We start from the raw sequence: 15,349 nt of genomic DNA, 5'->3' as shown, positions 1-15,349 counted from the left end.
TACTCAGGACTCATGCCCAGTTTTACTATGAGCGTCTGCCAAGTATTATTGAGAGCAGTGTACCCTTCCAAAAACAATGATAGCAGACACAAGCTCAGGCTATTCCTACGCAGTGGCCTTTTTTTCACCTTTTTATTTCAAGAGTGTCACAGAATTTTCAGAGTTGGCTCAATGGGCCACCCTGGGAACATAGGGAAAGATTATGATGGTTGGGTTTGCCAGTTTTGTTGAGAACTAATCTTGTCTAAAGGCCCGTACACACGGTCGGACTTTTTGACAACAAACATGCAAATTAGCTGTTTTGGAGCAACATCCGACTGTGTGTACGCTCCATCGGACAAACTTTTTCTGTTTTCATCGGACTTTTGTTGGCTCTGCGAACGGACAAACTTTTTGACAACAGAAGTCCGATGGAGCAAAGTCCTACCGTGTGTACGCAAAAGCATCGGACTTTTGTACAAGGTACAAACACGCATGCTCAGAACCATTGCAAACGATCAGACTACAATACAGAAGTTGACCAAAGGTGGCGCTGGAGTCATTGAACGTCCTCTTTTGAAGCGGCGTCAGTACGTTGTGACGTCATTACGTTCGTGTTTGTTGTCAAAAAGTCCGACCGTGTGTATGCAATACAAACTTGTGGACAACACACTTTGTACAAAAGTCCACGGAAAAGTTTGTACAAGTCCGACCGTGTGTATGGGGCTTAAGTCAACCATGTACATTTTAAGGACTTAGCAAGCTTTGTTTGGATAGAGCAACCTGCTTGTTTCCTATAGGAGAGAAGCTGTTCAGTTGCGTTCGCTTAATTTTTTCAAATATATATAAAGGGCCTGTTCACACGAGTATGTTGCGGTATTGAAGGCACCTTTAACATATGGTAGAGTGAAGAAATGTCATCAGCACACCAAGGGTTCCTCAGAAGGGTCCAAAGCTTTATTCACATGGTACATATACGGCAATGTTTCAGAGTCACGCAGGGCCCCTTTGTCAGGCAAGTGGCACTTGCCTGAAGAAGGGATCCTGCGTGGCTCCAAAACGTTGGCGTATGTGTACTGTGTGAAAACGTGAATTAATAATTATGTGAGTAAATAATTTCCATGAATGTGTGCGTAGGGAATATTGCGTTTTAACATAGGGTATTCGCGAATGTAATGTGCATCATTCTAGGGCTGAAACAACTAATCGATTAATCGACAACTAATAGATTATAAAATTAATCGATTACTATTTTCATAATCAATTAATCAGCTAGTAACATAATGGGGTTGAAAAAACTAAAATGAGCCCTTTATAGTAAAAAAAAGAGCAAATCGCTACTGTAAATATTTCACAGTTCTACAGTAAAAAAAAATGAACCCCTTACAATAGTGATTATCTGCTTTTTTTTTTTTGTACTATAAAAGGGCTCATTTTAGTTCTTTTAACCCCATTATGTTACTAAACGTCTTAGATCTGGTTCACACCTATGTGTTTTTTGGTGCTTTTTGCAGAAACGCACTACAGTTCAGTTACATGGTTTCCTATGGGACACGTTCACATCCATGCTTTTTTCAGACGCTGTGTATTTGGAAAGGGCCAGGGACTTTTTCTTTTTACGCAAAACAGTGTTTTTTTTGGTTCAATATAGTTCAATGGAAAAGCTGCAGAAAAGCATGTAATGCGTTTTTGCAGCAATGTGTGTTTTTTAATCTGCCCAACAAACAAATTGGCCAAAAAAATGCAAAATCGCAAATCGCAGCAAAATCACATGCGCAAAATTCAAAACTCACAGCAAAAAGCACTGCAAAAGCAAATTGCATAGGTGTGTACCGAGCCTTATGCTGACCACTTTGTACATTCGCTGAATGAAAGAATGTTGTTTGTTTGAAATTTTCACTTGTTTTTAGCATTCTGTTTTTTTTTAAGGTTATTACCCGAATAATCAAAACAATAATCGGCCATTAAAATAATCGTTCGTTGCAGCCCTACGATCATTCCTTCATTTTGCAAGAGCTGCCGCTGCAGCACAACACAGAATAGAGCTGGATGGGACCCTTTTTTTTTTTTTGTATTATTTATTTTTTTTTTTTACGTGCACCACAACTTACAAATGGTTGCCATCTGTGCGCTTTTGTATGCTACAACACAAATGCATTGCAGTGCGCTGCCTAGGTGCATTCGGGTGCCATTTCAAAATGAATGGCATAGCACTTTGTTTTCAAGACAAACACACCTGCAGTCGAGAACTGCAACTCAATGTTGGCCTATTACTGTGATAGGCAGCGTTGGCCAGTAGTGAGGTACCTGGAGATAGGAAAGGATAATATCAGGATATTGACCACAAGCGTCCCAGGATGCAGGAGACACTCCACAGACAAATCACAGGTCACTAGCGATTTCCTATCGTTTAGATGGTTTCAGGTTCACTTTCAAAGCTGAACTCTACAGGGAAAAACAACATTCTCCCTTCTCCCCATTCTGTAAGGGTTAAATGCTTGTTTATGCTTAGGGTACCAGTAAAAAATTACTTAAGCCTAGTACACATGGACCAAACGTCGGGTGGCATTGGTTGGTTCAAAAGAAAGCAGCCGACATTAGGCCCGTGTGTACGGCAATCAGTCCGACAGAAGTCGGAGTTTCAGCTAGCTTCTGTCGAAGGGTCATGACCAAAAAAGGTCTCCCGATTGGCATCCAATGGCTGAGAGCACTGACCGGGGAGTTATGGCAGAGGGGCTGTTCCCCTGGTCAGAACACAATATCTCAGCGGGGGGTAAGATCGCTGTACTAACATCGCATAGTTAGCACAGAGGCTCCTCCTGAGCTTTTCAGATTTATTTATTTATTTTTGTTCAGCCCACTGGGTTGAGCGAAGAAAAACTAATATTGCGTACTGGGCTTTATCCTCCTTATCCCTTACCCAGGCTTGTGGGCTGTCCCTTGGTGTCCTCTATGGTTATTGGCTCTGTACTGTAATGGATAATGTCAGAGTACCTGCGACTGCGGCAGCTCCCTAGAAAAGAGGCTGCAGGGGCCAGTCTTATAGCATAGAGGGAGCGAGGATCCCCCTTTGTAAGATTCACCCTCTCTATTTGTCCTCTTAGCCATTGGAATAGAAAGTGATGGGAAATCTAACCATTTAGTTTAGTTTACAGTTTGTCATAGTACAAGAGGTGTAGAAATATATTATCCAATAGAGACACTTGTTCTGGCCAAAAGTGCCCTTATAGAGATTTTCTCTCACTCTTTTGTGTGTATGTCTAAAGGAAGAGGAGAAAAATTTCCAATAGGCAAAAAACATGGGTTTTAAACTATTCCTATTTAATCCAAAATAAAAGCTTTCGACCTTAGATTTCGTTTTGCTTTGTTTTTTGTCCTTGTGTGTTGTAATAGCTGCTGAAATTTATTCAATCTTTTCAGTTGTGTTCAATTTTCTTTGTAGATTTCTGATAAATGGACTGGATATAATCTGGATGTATTCACGCTGCCAAACCACTACGCTGAAGATCTGGACTGTGTGTTTATACCTCATGGAGTCATTGTAGACAGGTAGTTCCAAAAAAAGATCCATTTTATTATAGCTTTAATGAGAAATATGTAGGCTGCTACTGCTCTCTTCTTCTGGGTTGTTACCGCATAAATGGCACTTGGTGACACATGGACTGTTGCATCATTGGTGGCACATGGACTGTTGCAGCATTGGGGGAAGGTACATGGACTGTTGTAGAATGGATGGGTACACATGGACTATTGTAGCAAGGAGGGGGCACAAGGACTGGGTACATGTGGAGCTGTTGTAGTATGGGGGGGGGTGGGTACATGGACTGTTGTAGCACGGTTGAGTACACATGGACTGTTGCAGTACAAATGACCACGTGGACTTTTACAGTACTGGGGGGCACATGGACTGTTGTAGCAAAGGGGGGGGCACATGGACTAGGTACACGTGTACTTTTGCAGTATGGGGAAGAGGGGGGGCAAATGGACTGTTGCAGTACTAGGGACACATTGTAGAAGATCTGGCCTGTGTGTTTATAGCTCCATGGAATCATTGTAGACAGGTAGTTCCAAGAAAGATCCATTTTATTATAGCTTTAATGAGAAATATATAGGCTGCTACTGCTCTCTTCTTCTGGGTTGTTGCCGCATAAATGGCACTTGGTGGCACGTGGACTGTTGCAGCATTGGTGGCACGTGGACTGTTGCAGCACTGGGGGAAGGTACATGGACTGTTGTAGAATGGATGGGTACTCATGGACTATTGTAGTAAGGAGGGGGCGCAAGGACTGGGTACATGTGGAGCTGTTGTAGTACGGGGGGCGTACATGGACTGTTGTAGCATGGATGGGTACACATGGACTGTTGCAGTACAGGGGACCACGTGGACTTTTACAGTACTGGGGGGCACATGGACTGTTGTAGCAACGAGGGGCACATGGACTAGGTACACATGTACTGTTGCAGTACGGGGGGGGGGCAAATGGACTGTTGCAGTACTAGGGACACATTGTGTTCCCTCAAGAGAGATGATCCCTTACTTCCCGACCCAGTTATCACTGAGATAGGAAGTAAGGGAGAATTTTCTGAAGTAGAATCCCAGACAGTATAAAAAGACTGACTGGATCTAACCTTTTTCTGTTTGTCCAAAAATGTTTTTGATGGTGTTCCTTTTTAACATTCGTAGAGTAACACAGGCTTCCAAATGTCAGCATTTTAGAAAATCCCATCAGCTATGTGCCTACAGATTTCACTTTAATAGAGAGGAGAGCCTTTCCGATGGTGAATAATTTCAGTGAGGATTGGGAAATCCCTCCTCACTTGTTGCCCTCTCCGGTGAATCATTCTACACAGATATCCACGCTAATAAAAGCTCAAGGCTCTTATAGTTGTTCAAAAAGCTGCTTTTATGTCTTCTGAAGGGTCGGTGCACTGTCTTCCAATAACCTCCTTCTCTTTTACAGGAATACTCCATATAAGTGGCATTGCATTATGATTCTCTTACCTCCTCCGCACTTCTTCCTCCACGATGGTCTGATAATTACACACAGACATCTGACTATTTTTGCCTTGCAGGATAGAACGGCTGGCCAGTGATATTATGAAAGACATTGGAGACAATCATATTACGGTGCTGTGTGTGCTGAAGGGAGGATACAAATTCTGCGCTGATCTTGTGGAACACATCAAAAATCTAAGCCGTAATTCTGAGCGATTTATCTCTATGAGAGTAGACTTTATCAGATTGAGAAGTTACTGTGTAAGTTATACTCACTTTTTAATTTTTTTTAATTTTCACTCCTAAAGCGACTCTGTCAGGAAGTAGAAGTAGTGAGAAGGCTGAGATGGAAGCAGCAATTGTCTCACTCGTGTCTCATGTTTTTCCTGCGACAGTAAAGCAGTAAAACGGTGCTTGGGCTGAGTTGGGCTATGTAGGGGTTTAAAGAGACTCTGTAACATTGCATATTTAGGGCATAGTGACAGGTACTCTTTAAAGCCTACCCCCAGACTTTCTTATATTCCCCTTTGCCATGCTCCCCTGCAGCTCTGTCCCTCCATGAGAGTTGAGAGTTCAATCCTGACTGCGGTGTTGGAGTTTACACCACGTTGATGATGTCACTCTTGCCTTGGGCCACTCAGGCCTGAGAACTACAGCATATAGTGGGAGGAGGTCACACATTCCTCTATGCTCTGAAGCACTGAGTATCTTGTGAAGGCTCAAATGAAATGGCAAGAAAGCATAGCAAATTTAAGTCAGAAGGGGGAGGTTGACTTTTAGGAAACTCTGGCACCTTGCTTGAATAGGCAAATTGACTGAGGCTGGCCATACATGGTTCGAATCTCAGCCAGTTCAAAGAGATTTGAACCATTAATAGACAGGCTTAATATACCAAATTGATCGCTCTATCAACTTGGTTACAACCAGTTTGCCAGACTCTCTTGCAATTATCGCTAGCTGCTGCTATAGCCGTAAGAGATAATCACTGTCCTCTCCTGGCGGGGATGGCTTCCCCACTCCCGCACCCCCTCTCCTCTGGTGGGAGAAGATAAATGATTGGCAGGAGGGATTCCCCTTTTAACACTGTGGTTGTAGGAAAGAAATTTGCACGGTCTATGGCCTGCCTTAAGACTCTTTTAAAGAATCTGCTCACCAAGGCCGGCCATACACAGAGCCGTTTTTTTGGTTGCAGGAAAAACATTTGCTTAATTACCCCATCAACAGAGACAGTGTTGATGTGGGAATTCCTCCTGCTGGGCCATTGTTTCTCCCAGCAGGGGAGAAAACGGTTATCGCTAGCAGCTATAGTAGCCACTAATGATAATAGTAAGAGAATCCGGCAGGCTGGTTGTACCCAAGTTTATCAATCAATTAACTTGGTACATTCGGCCTGCCCATTAAGGGTTCGATTCTCCTCTAGTCTCGTGTCAGAGCTTACATGGGGTTGATGATCTTTCCTTTGCCTTTGGCCGCTCAAGCCTAAGCACTACATGATGGAAGGAGGTCACAAGTTCCTCCATCTCCTGAAGCACTGGATATTTTGTAAAGGCTCCAATGGAATGGGAAGCAAATATGGCAAATATGAGGATAGGTTTGACGGGGGAGGTTGACTTTTAGGAGACACTAAGGCCGCGTACACACGCGGGGACTGTTCGCCCAACTTTGTTCGTCAAACAGTTTGAGCGGACAGTCCGCTCAAAATTTGCATGGACGGACTTGGCCACACACGACGAACGAACAGTCCGCTGAAACTTGCGCGATGACGTGAACGGCACGTACGACGGGACTAGAAATACGACGTCCTATACACTGCAATGCAACCTTCGCCGTGTAAATCCTTTCTGAGCATGCGCGGAACTTAGTTTGACGAACAAGCCTACACACGGGCGGACTGTCCGCTCAAACCAAGTTTCAGCGGACAGTTTTACGGAATTTCCGAAAAACTTTGTTCGTCAGACTGTCCGCTGAAACTGTCCGCTGAAGCCCACACACGAGCGGACTGTCCGCCGAAACACTGTTCAGCGGACAAAGTTGGGCGAACAGTCCCCACGTGTGTACGGGGCCTTACTTTGCCCATTCAAACTAAGGCGTCCAAGATTACACAGGGTTGTTAATGTTACTCCCTGCCTCATGTGACTTTGAGCCTGGCTTTTGACTACTACTACATGAGTACTACATGCTGAGAGGAGGTCACAAGTCCCTCCATATTCTTAAGCCTTGGGTATTTTGTGAGGGCTCCAATGGAGCTGGAAGAATGCATGACAAATATTATAAAATAGAGGGTGGGGTTGGACTTTCAGGAGGCCCTGCCACTTTTCCTTAAAATATGGCAAGGTGACAGAGTCTCTCTTTAAAAGAACTACCTTCTTAAAAAGCCTGTTACTTGGCTGTCAGGTTGTGGTTTTGGCTTCATTGCTTTTTCAGTCACTGACTTGTAACAAGGGCAGAGATTTAAGGGTTTCTGAACTTTCTCTGATGCTTATTTGCTGCATTTCATCCTGGGTGGGACTTAGAAGTGTTTGACTACATAGGAGACTGCACCCCTCTATTTCTTGTTTCAGTGTATCATAACAACAGGAAATGAGGAAAAATCTCCCCATAGGGTCAAAGATAGAAATAAAAACCTGAAATTTTTTTTCTCTTCCCCACTCTGTCCAAAACTGGAAACTAATTTGGCTGGAGTTCTTCTTTAATCCATTCTGCGTGAAATGTGTCAAAGGGAGGACTATCTGGGGTGTGAATGGCCCTTCTGTTGAATAACAAGACTCCATAATGGAAGTCCACATTGTGTGTGGTTTCTATTCATTGAATGTCTATTAAAAATAATGCTTATGGAATGTCATTACCGCATATAGTGACCATGTTTGTCTTCCCCTGATCATTGCTTTGTACGTGGACATATTCTTTTGTGTTCCACTTACCAGCACAGTGACTAATACGTGCCACGCATGCTTGTGTGTGTATCCTGCACTTCTTCATTAATATCCTCTATCTCGTTTTCTACAGAATGACAAGTCCACAGAGGACCTGCAGATAATCGGAGGAGAAGACCTGTCAAAGCTGACGGGGAAGGTATTTAATGCATCATTTACTTTAATACAAACTGACTCCACTTAAACTTGTCCTGAGCAAAACAAAGCCCATTCCTTTTCACTAAATAATTTATCTTCAGCCGCCAACAAGCTGTGATATGACACAATTTGTGCAGATACTGAAATGCTTACTTGCTGTTTAGGTCAGACTGAAATAATATTACTTTATTATAATTGTTAATAAATATAATTGATCAAGGGACAAATTTTAACCCATAAAATCTCTTACTTCTACACAGCAACTGTTTGCATTGCACGTGATTGCAGTGTGGTTGGGGGGGAGCCACATTGACTTTATTGGTTTATGTTTGTCAGCTGTACTGTCCGATAAACTTGGGGGGGGGGGGGGTAACATTTTCCTGTGACATATGTATAAACCCATCCAGATGTCTTTGCAGCCTAAGGAGGGGTGGTCGGGGAGAAGTAAAACAGGGACTCAACCTGCTATTCTTTACCACCTCCATGACTGCAAGTCTAAATGAGGCCTAAAGGCGTTCAGAATGTTCATAAAATAAATTGTCCCCCCCCCCCCCCATCATACTTACCTAGGTAGATGCTGCATCTGTCCTCCAGTGCCTCTGCACTGATAACTGAGCAATCGAACACCGCCGATGGCTTGGTTCTCACAGCTCCCTGTGCAGAGAGCTGCTGACTGTCAATCAGCAGCTCTCCACTCTGACCCCCCCCCCCCCCCATGCTCACTGGAGCATTGAGCTGTGGAGGGGCGGGGAACGGCCGTTTTTAGTTTTTCAGTCCAGGCATCTGGTGGTTCCAGACTTTATTGTCATGATGACATGGTGCCTGGACTGATTGCAGTGACGTTGGCAGAGAGCGAAATTCTGCTGAAAATGGGTCACAGGTGTACAAAATTTATTGCACTCCTGTGGCCTATAGGAGAAGCCCAACCAAATGAGCTCAGGCTGGACTTCTCCTTTTAACTTGATGCAGTCTGTATATGCAGTAAAGCATGATTGTTATAATCACTGTGGAACCTAAGGGGTTAATCCTCCACATTGTGTTTAATATTGTCTTCTCTGATCCTCCCTTTCTTCCACTGTCCCCAATCCATCCATCTCCTGATAGTACAGAGGCTTGAGGGCACTCTGCACATGCTCAGTTTGGTGTGTATTGCTAGAGATTTTTTATTTTTTTGGGGAGGGTGCATGTGATCAGCTGCACAGGGCCAATCGGCACTGTCCAAGCAGAGGGTCAGGGGTCCTGCAGCCTCAAAGGACAGTCAGAGGAGAATGAAAACTCCTCCTACAAGCTTAAGAGGGCTTTCACACTGATCTGCCCCGGGCGCCGGCAGGAAAGCGGTTCTTGATCTTTAGCGCCGCTTTACCCTCATTTTAGCGCCGCTATTCAGACGCTAGCAGGGGGGTTTTAACCCACCGGTAGTGGGCGAAAAGGGGTTAGATCCGCCCGCAAACCGCAGCCAGAGCGGCGTTTTGCCGGTGGTATTGCAGCGATGCCCCATTGATTTAATGGAGAGCAGCGGTGGTGGAGCGGTGAGTTCACTGCTCCTTCTCCGCTCCAAAGAAGCTGCTGGCAGGACTTTTTCTGACGCCCTGCCAGCGCACCGCAACAGTGAGTGAATGAAGCCGCTTTTTTCAGGTGCTATTTTTAGCGCGGTAGCACCTGAAAAACTCTGGCAGTGTGAAAGGGGTCTTACCGGACACTGATAGAAGTCACAAGACTGCTATATACTGCTGATGAGAAAAGATATTTAGCAGTTTATATTTACTAAAATATTTGCATTTCCCTGTTCTGTGTACTGTAGGAGATCTGATATAGTGAATGCAGGGTCCTGGGTATAGTAACACTTTATATTATACAATCATATGAAAAGACAGTCCTTATTTGCTTAAATTGCTTGTTTCATCTGTACATGATTGGATAATTAAAGTGAACATTCACACATTTCTGTGTGGACATCCTGAAACCCTTTAGTAAATCAGCCTCCTGGTTTGCAGGTCAGATGCTCTTGCAAAATGTGACATGAGAAAAGTTACATTTGTGAATGTGCCCAACTATGATTAGATTCAAGAACCCCAGCGGGTAGGGGCGTAACTATAGGGGGTGCAGCAGTCGCGACCGCAACTGGGCCCTGTGCTGCAGGGGGCCCATGCAGCCCCCTCTACATATGGCCGGCAGCAGCATAGGCAGCTAGGGGTACCAGTGCACCATTCACATGGGTGGCTGGAGGTGGAGGGTGACTAGCTGAGCTCCATGCTCGACTATCGCACTGGCTGCTCTTTAGTTGTGCATTCCCCGCATGACCTGTGTCCTTGGCCTGGCTCCTCAGAGTACCCCTCTCCTGCTCCATGCATTGCCACTCAGTCCGATGTCTGTTCTCCTCAGCCAGAGTCCCGCCCCCCCCCCTGAGTCCGGCCCACACTGCACTGCATATTTCTCCCAGGTAAACAAACTTTTTAAGCACACAGATGCAGTGCAGCCCTATGAGAGCCGGCTCCCCAGAGGACATTGCAGGCCTGTCTGCCAGCCCCCCTCCTCCTCCGTCATACACAGATGATGAAAGGTCTTTCTGGGAGATATGCTGATCACCCGTCCAGCACACTGGATGGAGCCCAAGCCAACATGGATGAGTGCACGGCCTACAGCTTGGTCATGGTGAGCGAGAGGAACCCACACACCATTACATACCCCCTCCATCTCCCCCTGGGGACAGGGACCCCTTCTTACGTGAGGAGAGGGACCCCCACCTCCCCTGGGGACAAGGACCCCTTCTCACCTGGGGGCAGTAACTTCATCTGCCCTGGAGAAAAGGACCTCATCTCTTCTGGGGACAGGGACCCCATCCTGCCTAGGGACAGTCCCCCAATGGGGCACCTAAAAATAAAATAATAATAAAAAACTACTGATACCAGTGGTGGAACTACAGGGCTCACAAAGGTCATACCTGTGACCACACCCTGGAGTTCCACCGCCGGACTCGGAGGGAAGGGCCTGGCTGGGGTTCAGGGGGGCCCTTCATGGTTTCTTGCATCGGGGCCCTAAAGGTTCTAGTTACGCCACTGCCAGCGGGGGTTCCCAATGATTAGCTGCAGGAGGCAGCCCCATTGAATGATTGCCACTCGCATGTGATCACTCATGCGCTGATAACCTGCAAGTGACTGGCCCCTGGAGGCAGACAGTGTGACACCCGCAGACAGTAACACGATTGGCTGCCTCCTACAGCTAATCGCTGGGAGCGCCTGCTGGGGTTCTTGCATCTAATTGTAGCAGGGTATATTTGAAAGTGTGAATGTAACCTAATACAAAGTTAGCAAGGTGATATACTGCATCCAGCATTCGGTTGAGAACAGTCAACCTTTGTTGAAGCGAAGGCTTGTGACTGTACCTTTTTTAAACCTGACAAGCGGCGGAGACGCCCAGGACAGTTTGACCTTATGTGATGTATGTGGTGTTAAACAATGAACGCTTCCACTATAGCAGAAGTAAAGTTGCGCAGGGCTTTTTGGCATTATATGTATGTGTTAGAACATATAATAATATAAGAAAACACAATAGCATTGTGAAAAAAGAAACTGTCTTCCTCTATACTGTATATTAAGTATGCACCAATACCATTTTTTCAACAGAGTACTGATACTTTTTTTCCAAGTACTCGCCAATACCAATTACTGATACCTACTGTATCACCTAGAAAGAGTAGGTAGAGGGGAGGTTTGGCAGATGCGGGCTGTTAGGGAGTTGGGTGAGGGCAGGGTGAGAGTATAAGGGTAAGTGAGGGTGGGGTGAAATAGGGATTGCGGGGTGGGAGAGTTGGGATGGAAAAGTGTGTGATCACTGGGGGGGGATGGGAATGTGAGAGTCATTGGGAGACATGGGGGCAGAGGTGACAGCTGGTAGAAGGAAGGAGGAGGCAACACAGGGAGGGCACAGCACAGAAGGCAGGAGGGCACAGTACAGGGCGTGCAAGAGGGCACAGTACAGGAGGTTAAGAGGGCACAGTAAGACTGGCGGCAAGCGTCAGGGGTGGTGGAGGGCTTGGAAGAGGGGAGCCCACCCCTCCCCAATAACCCCCTAGATCGGGGCATGATCTTACCACTGCTGCTTGTGCTGGAGGGATGTCTACTGCTCCGATCCACACTCCCGGAGGGGAGGAGGAGGCGGCGTTCCGCTCCCAAGCTGATGTCCCTTCCGTAATCGGAACATTTCACCGATACTTGCGAAAATAACTAATATAGGCACCGGTATTGGTGCAACCCCACTGTATATATCAAGTAAGATAATCAAAGCATCCATATGTGTAACAATAAGATCTCTCGGTGCCCAAAATTTCACATAAATAAAGATTAGAATCTTTGACCCATCTTGGTGAAGTGTGGTCAGTTTATTAATTACCAAATTTCACTTTGTTTTTCAAATCTGCATTTGTTAGACCTCACCCTAACTCCATGTCTGTTTTTTTTCTGTACAACTACAACTGTAATTCATAGCTTAGCATCAGTACGTGCGTCATGAGTGCAGTGTTTGGAAGTAGAAAGTATAAACTGACCTTGCCGAGGGTATTAGCAATGTGGGGTTATCCTGTTCTTGACTTTTGGGTTATTTTCCCAATTACCATAATCCACATAGACAAGTGAGAACAATAATTAAACATGCCAATCAGCATCTTCAGCTTAACCATGATCATCGGGATGGGAAGTGGGGGGGGCTGCAAAACAGGGACCCAGAATGACCACACGTTCTATCACTTCTCCCTCTACCTAAAAAAGTTTTTATTTTTCTATCCTCATTGAAGAGATTTCAGTTGCTTCCTGTCTCAGTGACCACAGTCGATAAAATAGGAAGTAAGGAAAATCATTCCCAATATGCATTTGATACTTGACCCATTGTCTAACCATTCCCTAGTCTGTTTCTTAGTTTATGTAAAACTAAGAAAAATCATTTTGATACTACAGTGCTGCCATATGTGACAAAGAATGTTTCATGTGTAAAATGTAAATCTGTTGTTCTGAAAGTAAAAATGTTTTTTTTTTTTTTCTTTAGAATGTGCTGATTGTAGAGGTAAGTGCAGTTATTTTGTCTTTATACTTTTTTTATTTTTTCAAAATGCCAGAATGGAAGAGCAAGTCAGGTTTGTGTTATATTTTTTTATGTGGAACAGCTTAACATGGACCTGCATGCCTAAGTTCCTTATGTGTCACAATATACATTAATAGTGACATGTTTCAGTTGCTGTTATTTTAATCTTTAAAAAGCGGTCAAATGACTTTGGCTAGGCTGATAAACTCTAACCTCGTGCAGAAAGCCCTTCCAGAACAAGGAGGGCGTCTATAGCCACAAATGTAGGCCCAACTTCATATTAAAGTGGTTCTAAAGTCAAAGGATAAGATCCCCTTTGGGAACATGTTCGCACTCCTGCAGCAGCTGCCTCTAGTGACAGCAAGAGGGGGATCTTCTCCCCCCACCTGCTGTCATTTTTTTTTTAAATGCTCCACCTGAATGGGGAAACTACTAGTACCAACATCCTTTGTGGCTGCCAGCTTGTAGTTCTCAACTAACATGGCACTGTCGACCGCTTTGGTAGCTCAGTGTCTCTTCCTGTCAGTGTGTATCTGTCTGCCTGTACAAGGACCTTTTTTAGTCATTTTTTCATGTTTCCATCTATTAAATCTTCTGCCCTTGTTGTTTTAACTTTGGATAGTAAAACATTTTTTTTTCTGCCAGTAAATACCTTATACAGCCCACTTCCTGTTTCTTGTCTGGTACAAAGCCTAGGCTTATGACATCATGCACAGCTCTCTCTCTCTCTCACTCACTCTTGTGAGACTTTGCCAGGAAGGGAGGGGGGGAGAGTCATAAAAGGGTCAATGAGAGCTGCAGAACTGGAGGTGTACCTCTGTGTAAATCCAGGAAGTGAACAGGCAGCAGCAGCTGCCCACAGTTAAAATGGATGCAGCCAGATTTAGTGGAGGGAGATTTCTGCAGCATATTTGGCAAGTACAGAAATATATATATATATATATATATATATATATATATATATATAAGAAGTTGGAGGGAAGTTTCAGAATAGTAAAGATGTTTTTATTCAAAATTATGTGCGCAATCTGCAGTTCCTCTTTAAAGTGGTTGTAAATCCAGCCATGTTGCATGAGTGTCTCGGCTACCCGGGATACTCCCTCCTCATTGGCTGAGACGGCAGCCTTCCCGCTGCTGTCGGTCAAAGTCAGTGAGCCAATGAGGAGAGAGAAGGGGCGGGGCCAAACCATGTCTCAGTGTCTGAATGAACATACAGAGAACCGGCTCGGCTCGGGTGCCCCAAAGCAAGGTGCTTGCTGCGTGAACACTCGGTGGGAGGGGGCCAGAAGCACCAGTAAGAGACCCAAGAATGGGAGGATTTGGGCTGCTCTGTGCAAAACCACTGCACAGAGCAGGTAAGTATAACATGTTTGTTCTTTTTAAAGAAAAAAACTGAGACTTTAGTATCACTTTAATTATAAATATCCAAATATTTGTATACCTCCCTCACCCCCTACTTACCTGAGTGACCATCTCTACACGGTCACGCAAAAGTTTGCTGAAATTACAACTGTCAAGAACGCGGCGACGTACACCACTACGATGAGCCGAGAAAATGAAGTTCAATGCTTCCAAGCGTGCGTCGAATTGTTTCTGAGCATGCATAGGAATTTTGCACGTCGGAATTGCCACAGACGATCGCGTTTTTGGATAGGAACTTTTCCCAACCGAAAAATTGAGAGCAGGCTCTCAATTTTTTGCTGGCTGGAACTCCGCCAGCATAAGACGGATGGAGCATGCATACGGTCACATTTTCCGACGAAAAACTCTCATTGGTCTTTTGCAGGCTGAAAATTTTGATCATGTGTACGCGGCATAACACCTTGGTACTGGGTCTTCTGGTGTGAAATGAAATGATACACCCATGAGCCCAGCAAATCCAGAACTATCCTTCTGTCATCTGCTGTAAGCTGCCACTGCACCAGGTCCAGCACCACCATCTTGTTTGTGACATAAGCAGGAGTCTTTAGAAGTTTTAGCAGCTGCCCTCCTAAAGCTTGCACTGCACAGAAGTCTTTGGGATCCATGAAGTAGGCAACCAGGAGGCTTTGGGCTGGGGAGAGGGGAGGGTGGGGGGGGGGGGGAAACTTAATTATAGCCCAGGTCAGAAAGGCAGAAGTACTGGCTGTGTTCTACTTAAAAAATAAATAAAAAAAAAAGACCCCTTTCCCCAATTTTTTTTTTTTTTTTTTTTTTTGCAATATGCTGAAAGGAGGAACCAAAAATAAGT

The 15,349-nt window shown here is 44.9% G+C and overlaps 1 protein-coding gene across 1 annotated transcript in view; it reads left to right on the top strand.

Annotated features, from left to right (window-relative positions):
- Positions 1-15,349, top strand: part of PRTFDC1 (phosphoribosyl transferase domain containing 1) — a 76,506-nt gene that overhangs the window by 26,323 nt on the left and 34,834 nt on the right. Inside the window, exons 3-6 of the mRNA XM_077490988.1 lie at positions 3,422-3,528; positions 5,053-5,236; positions 7,982-8,047; positions 13,084-13,101. Of these exons, the coding sequence (XP_077347114.1) occupies positions 3,422-3,528; positions 5,053-5,236; positions 7,982-8,047; positions 13,084-13,101 (375 nt within the window). The remainder of the gene's footprint in view (positions 1-3,421; positions 3,529-5,052; positions 5,237-7,981; positions 8,048-13,083; positions 13,102-15,349) is intronic.

Source organism: Lithobates pipiens, unplaced genomic scaffold (assembly GCF_037356315.1).
Source record: "Lithobates pipiens isolate NorthernLeopardFrog02 unplaced genomic scaffold, aLitPip1_a1.2 Scaffold_19, whole genome shotgun sequence".
NCBI lineage: Eukaryota > Metazoa > Chordata > Amphibia > Anura > Ranidae > Lithobates > Lithobates pipiens.
Note: the sequence above shows the minus strand (reverse complement) of the source record. Positions and strands in the feature narration are given on the sequence as shown.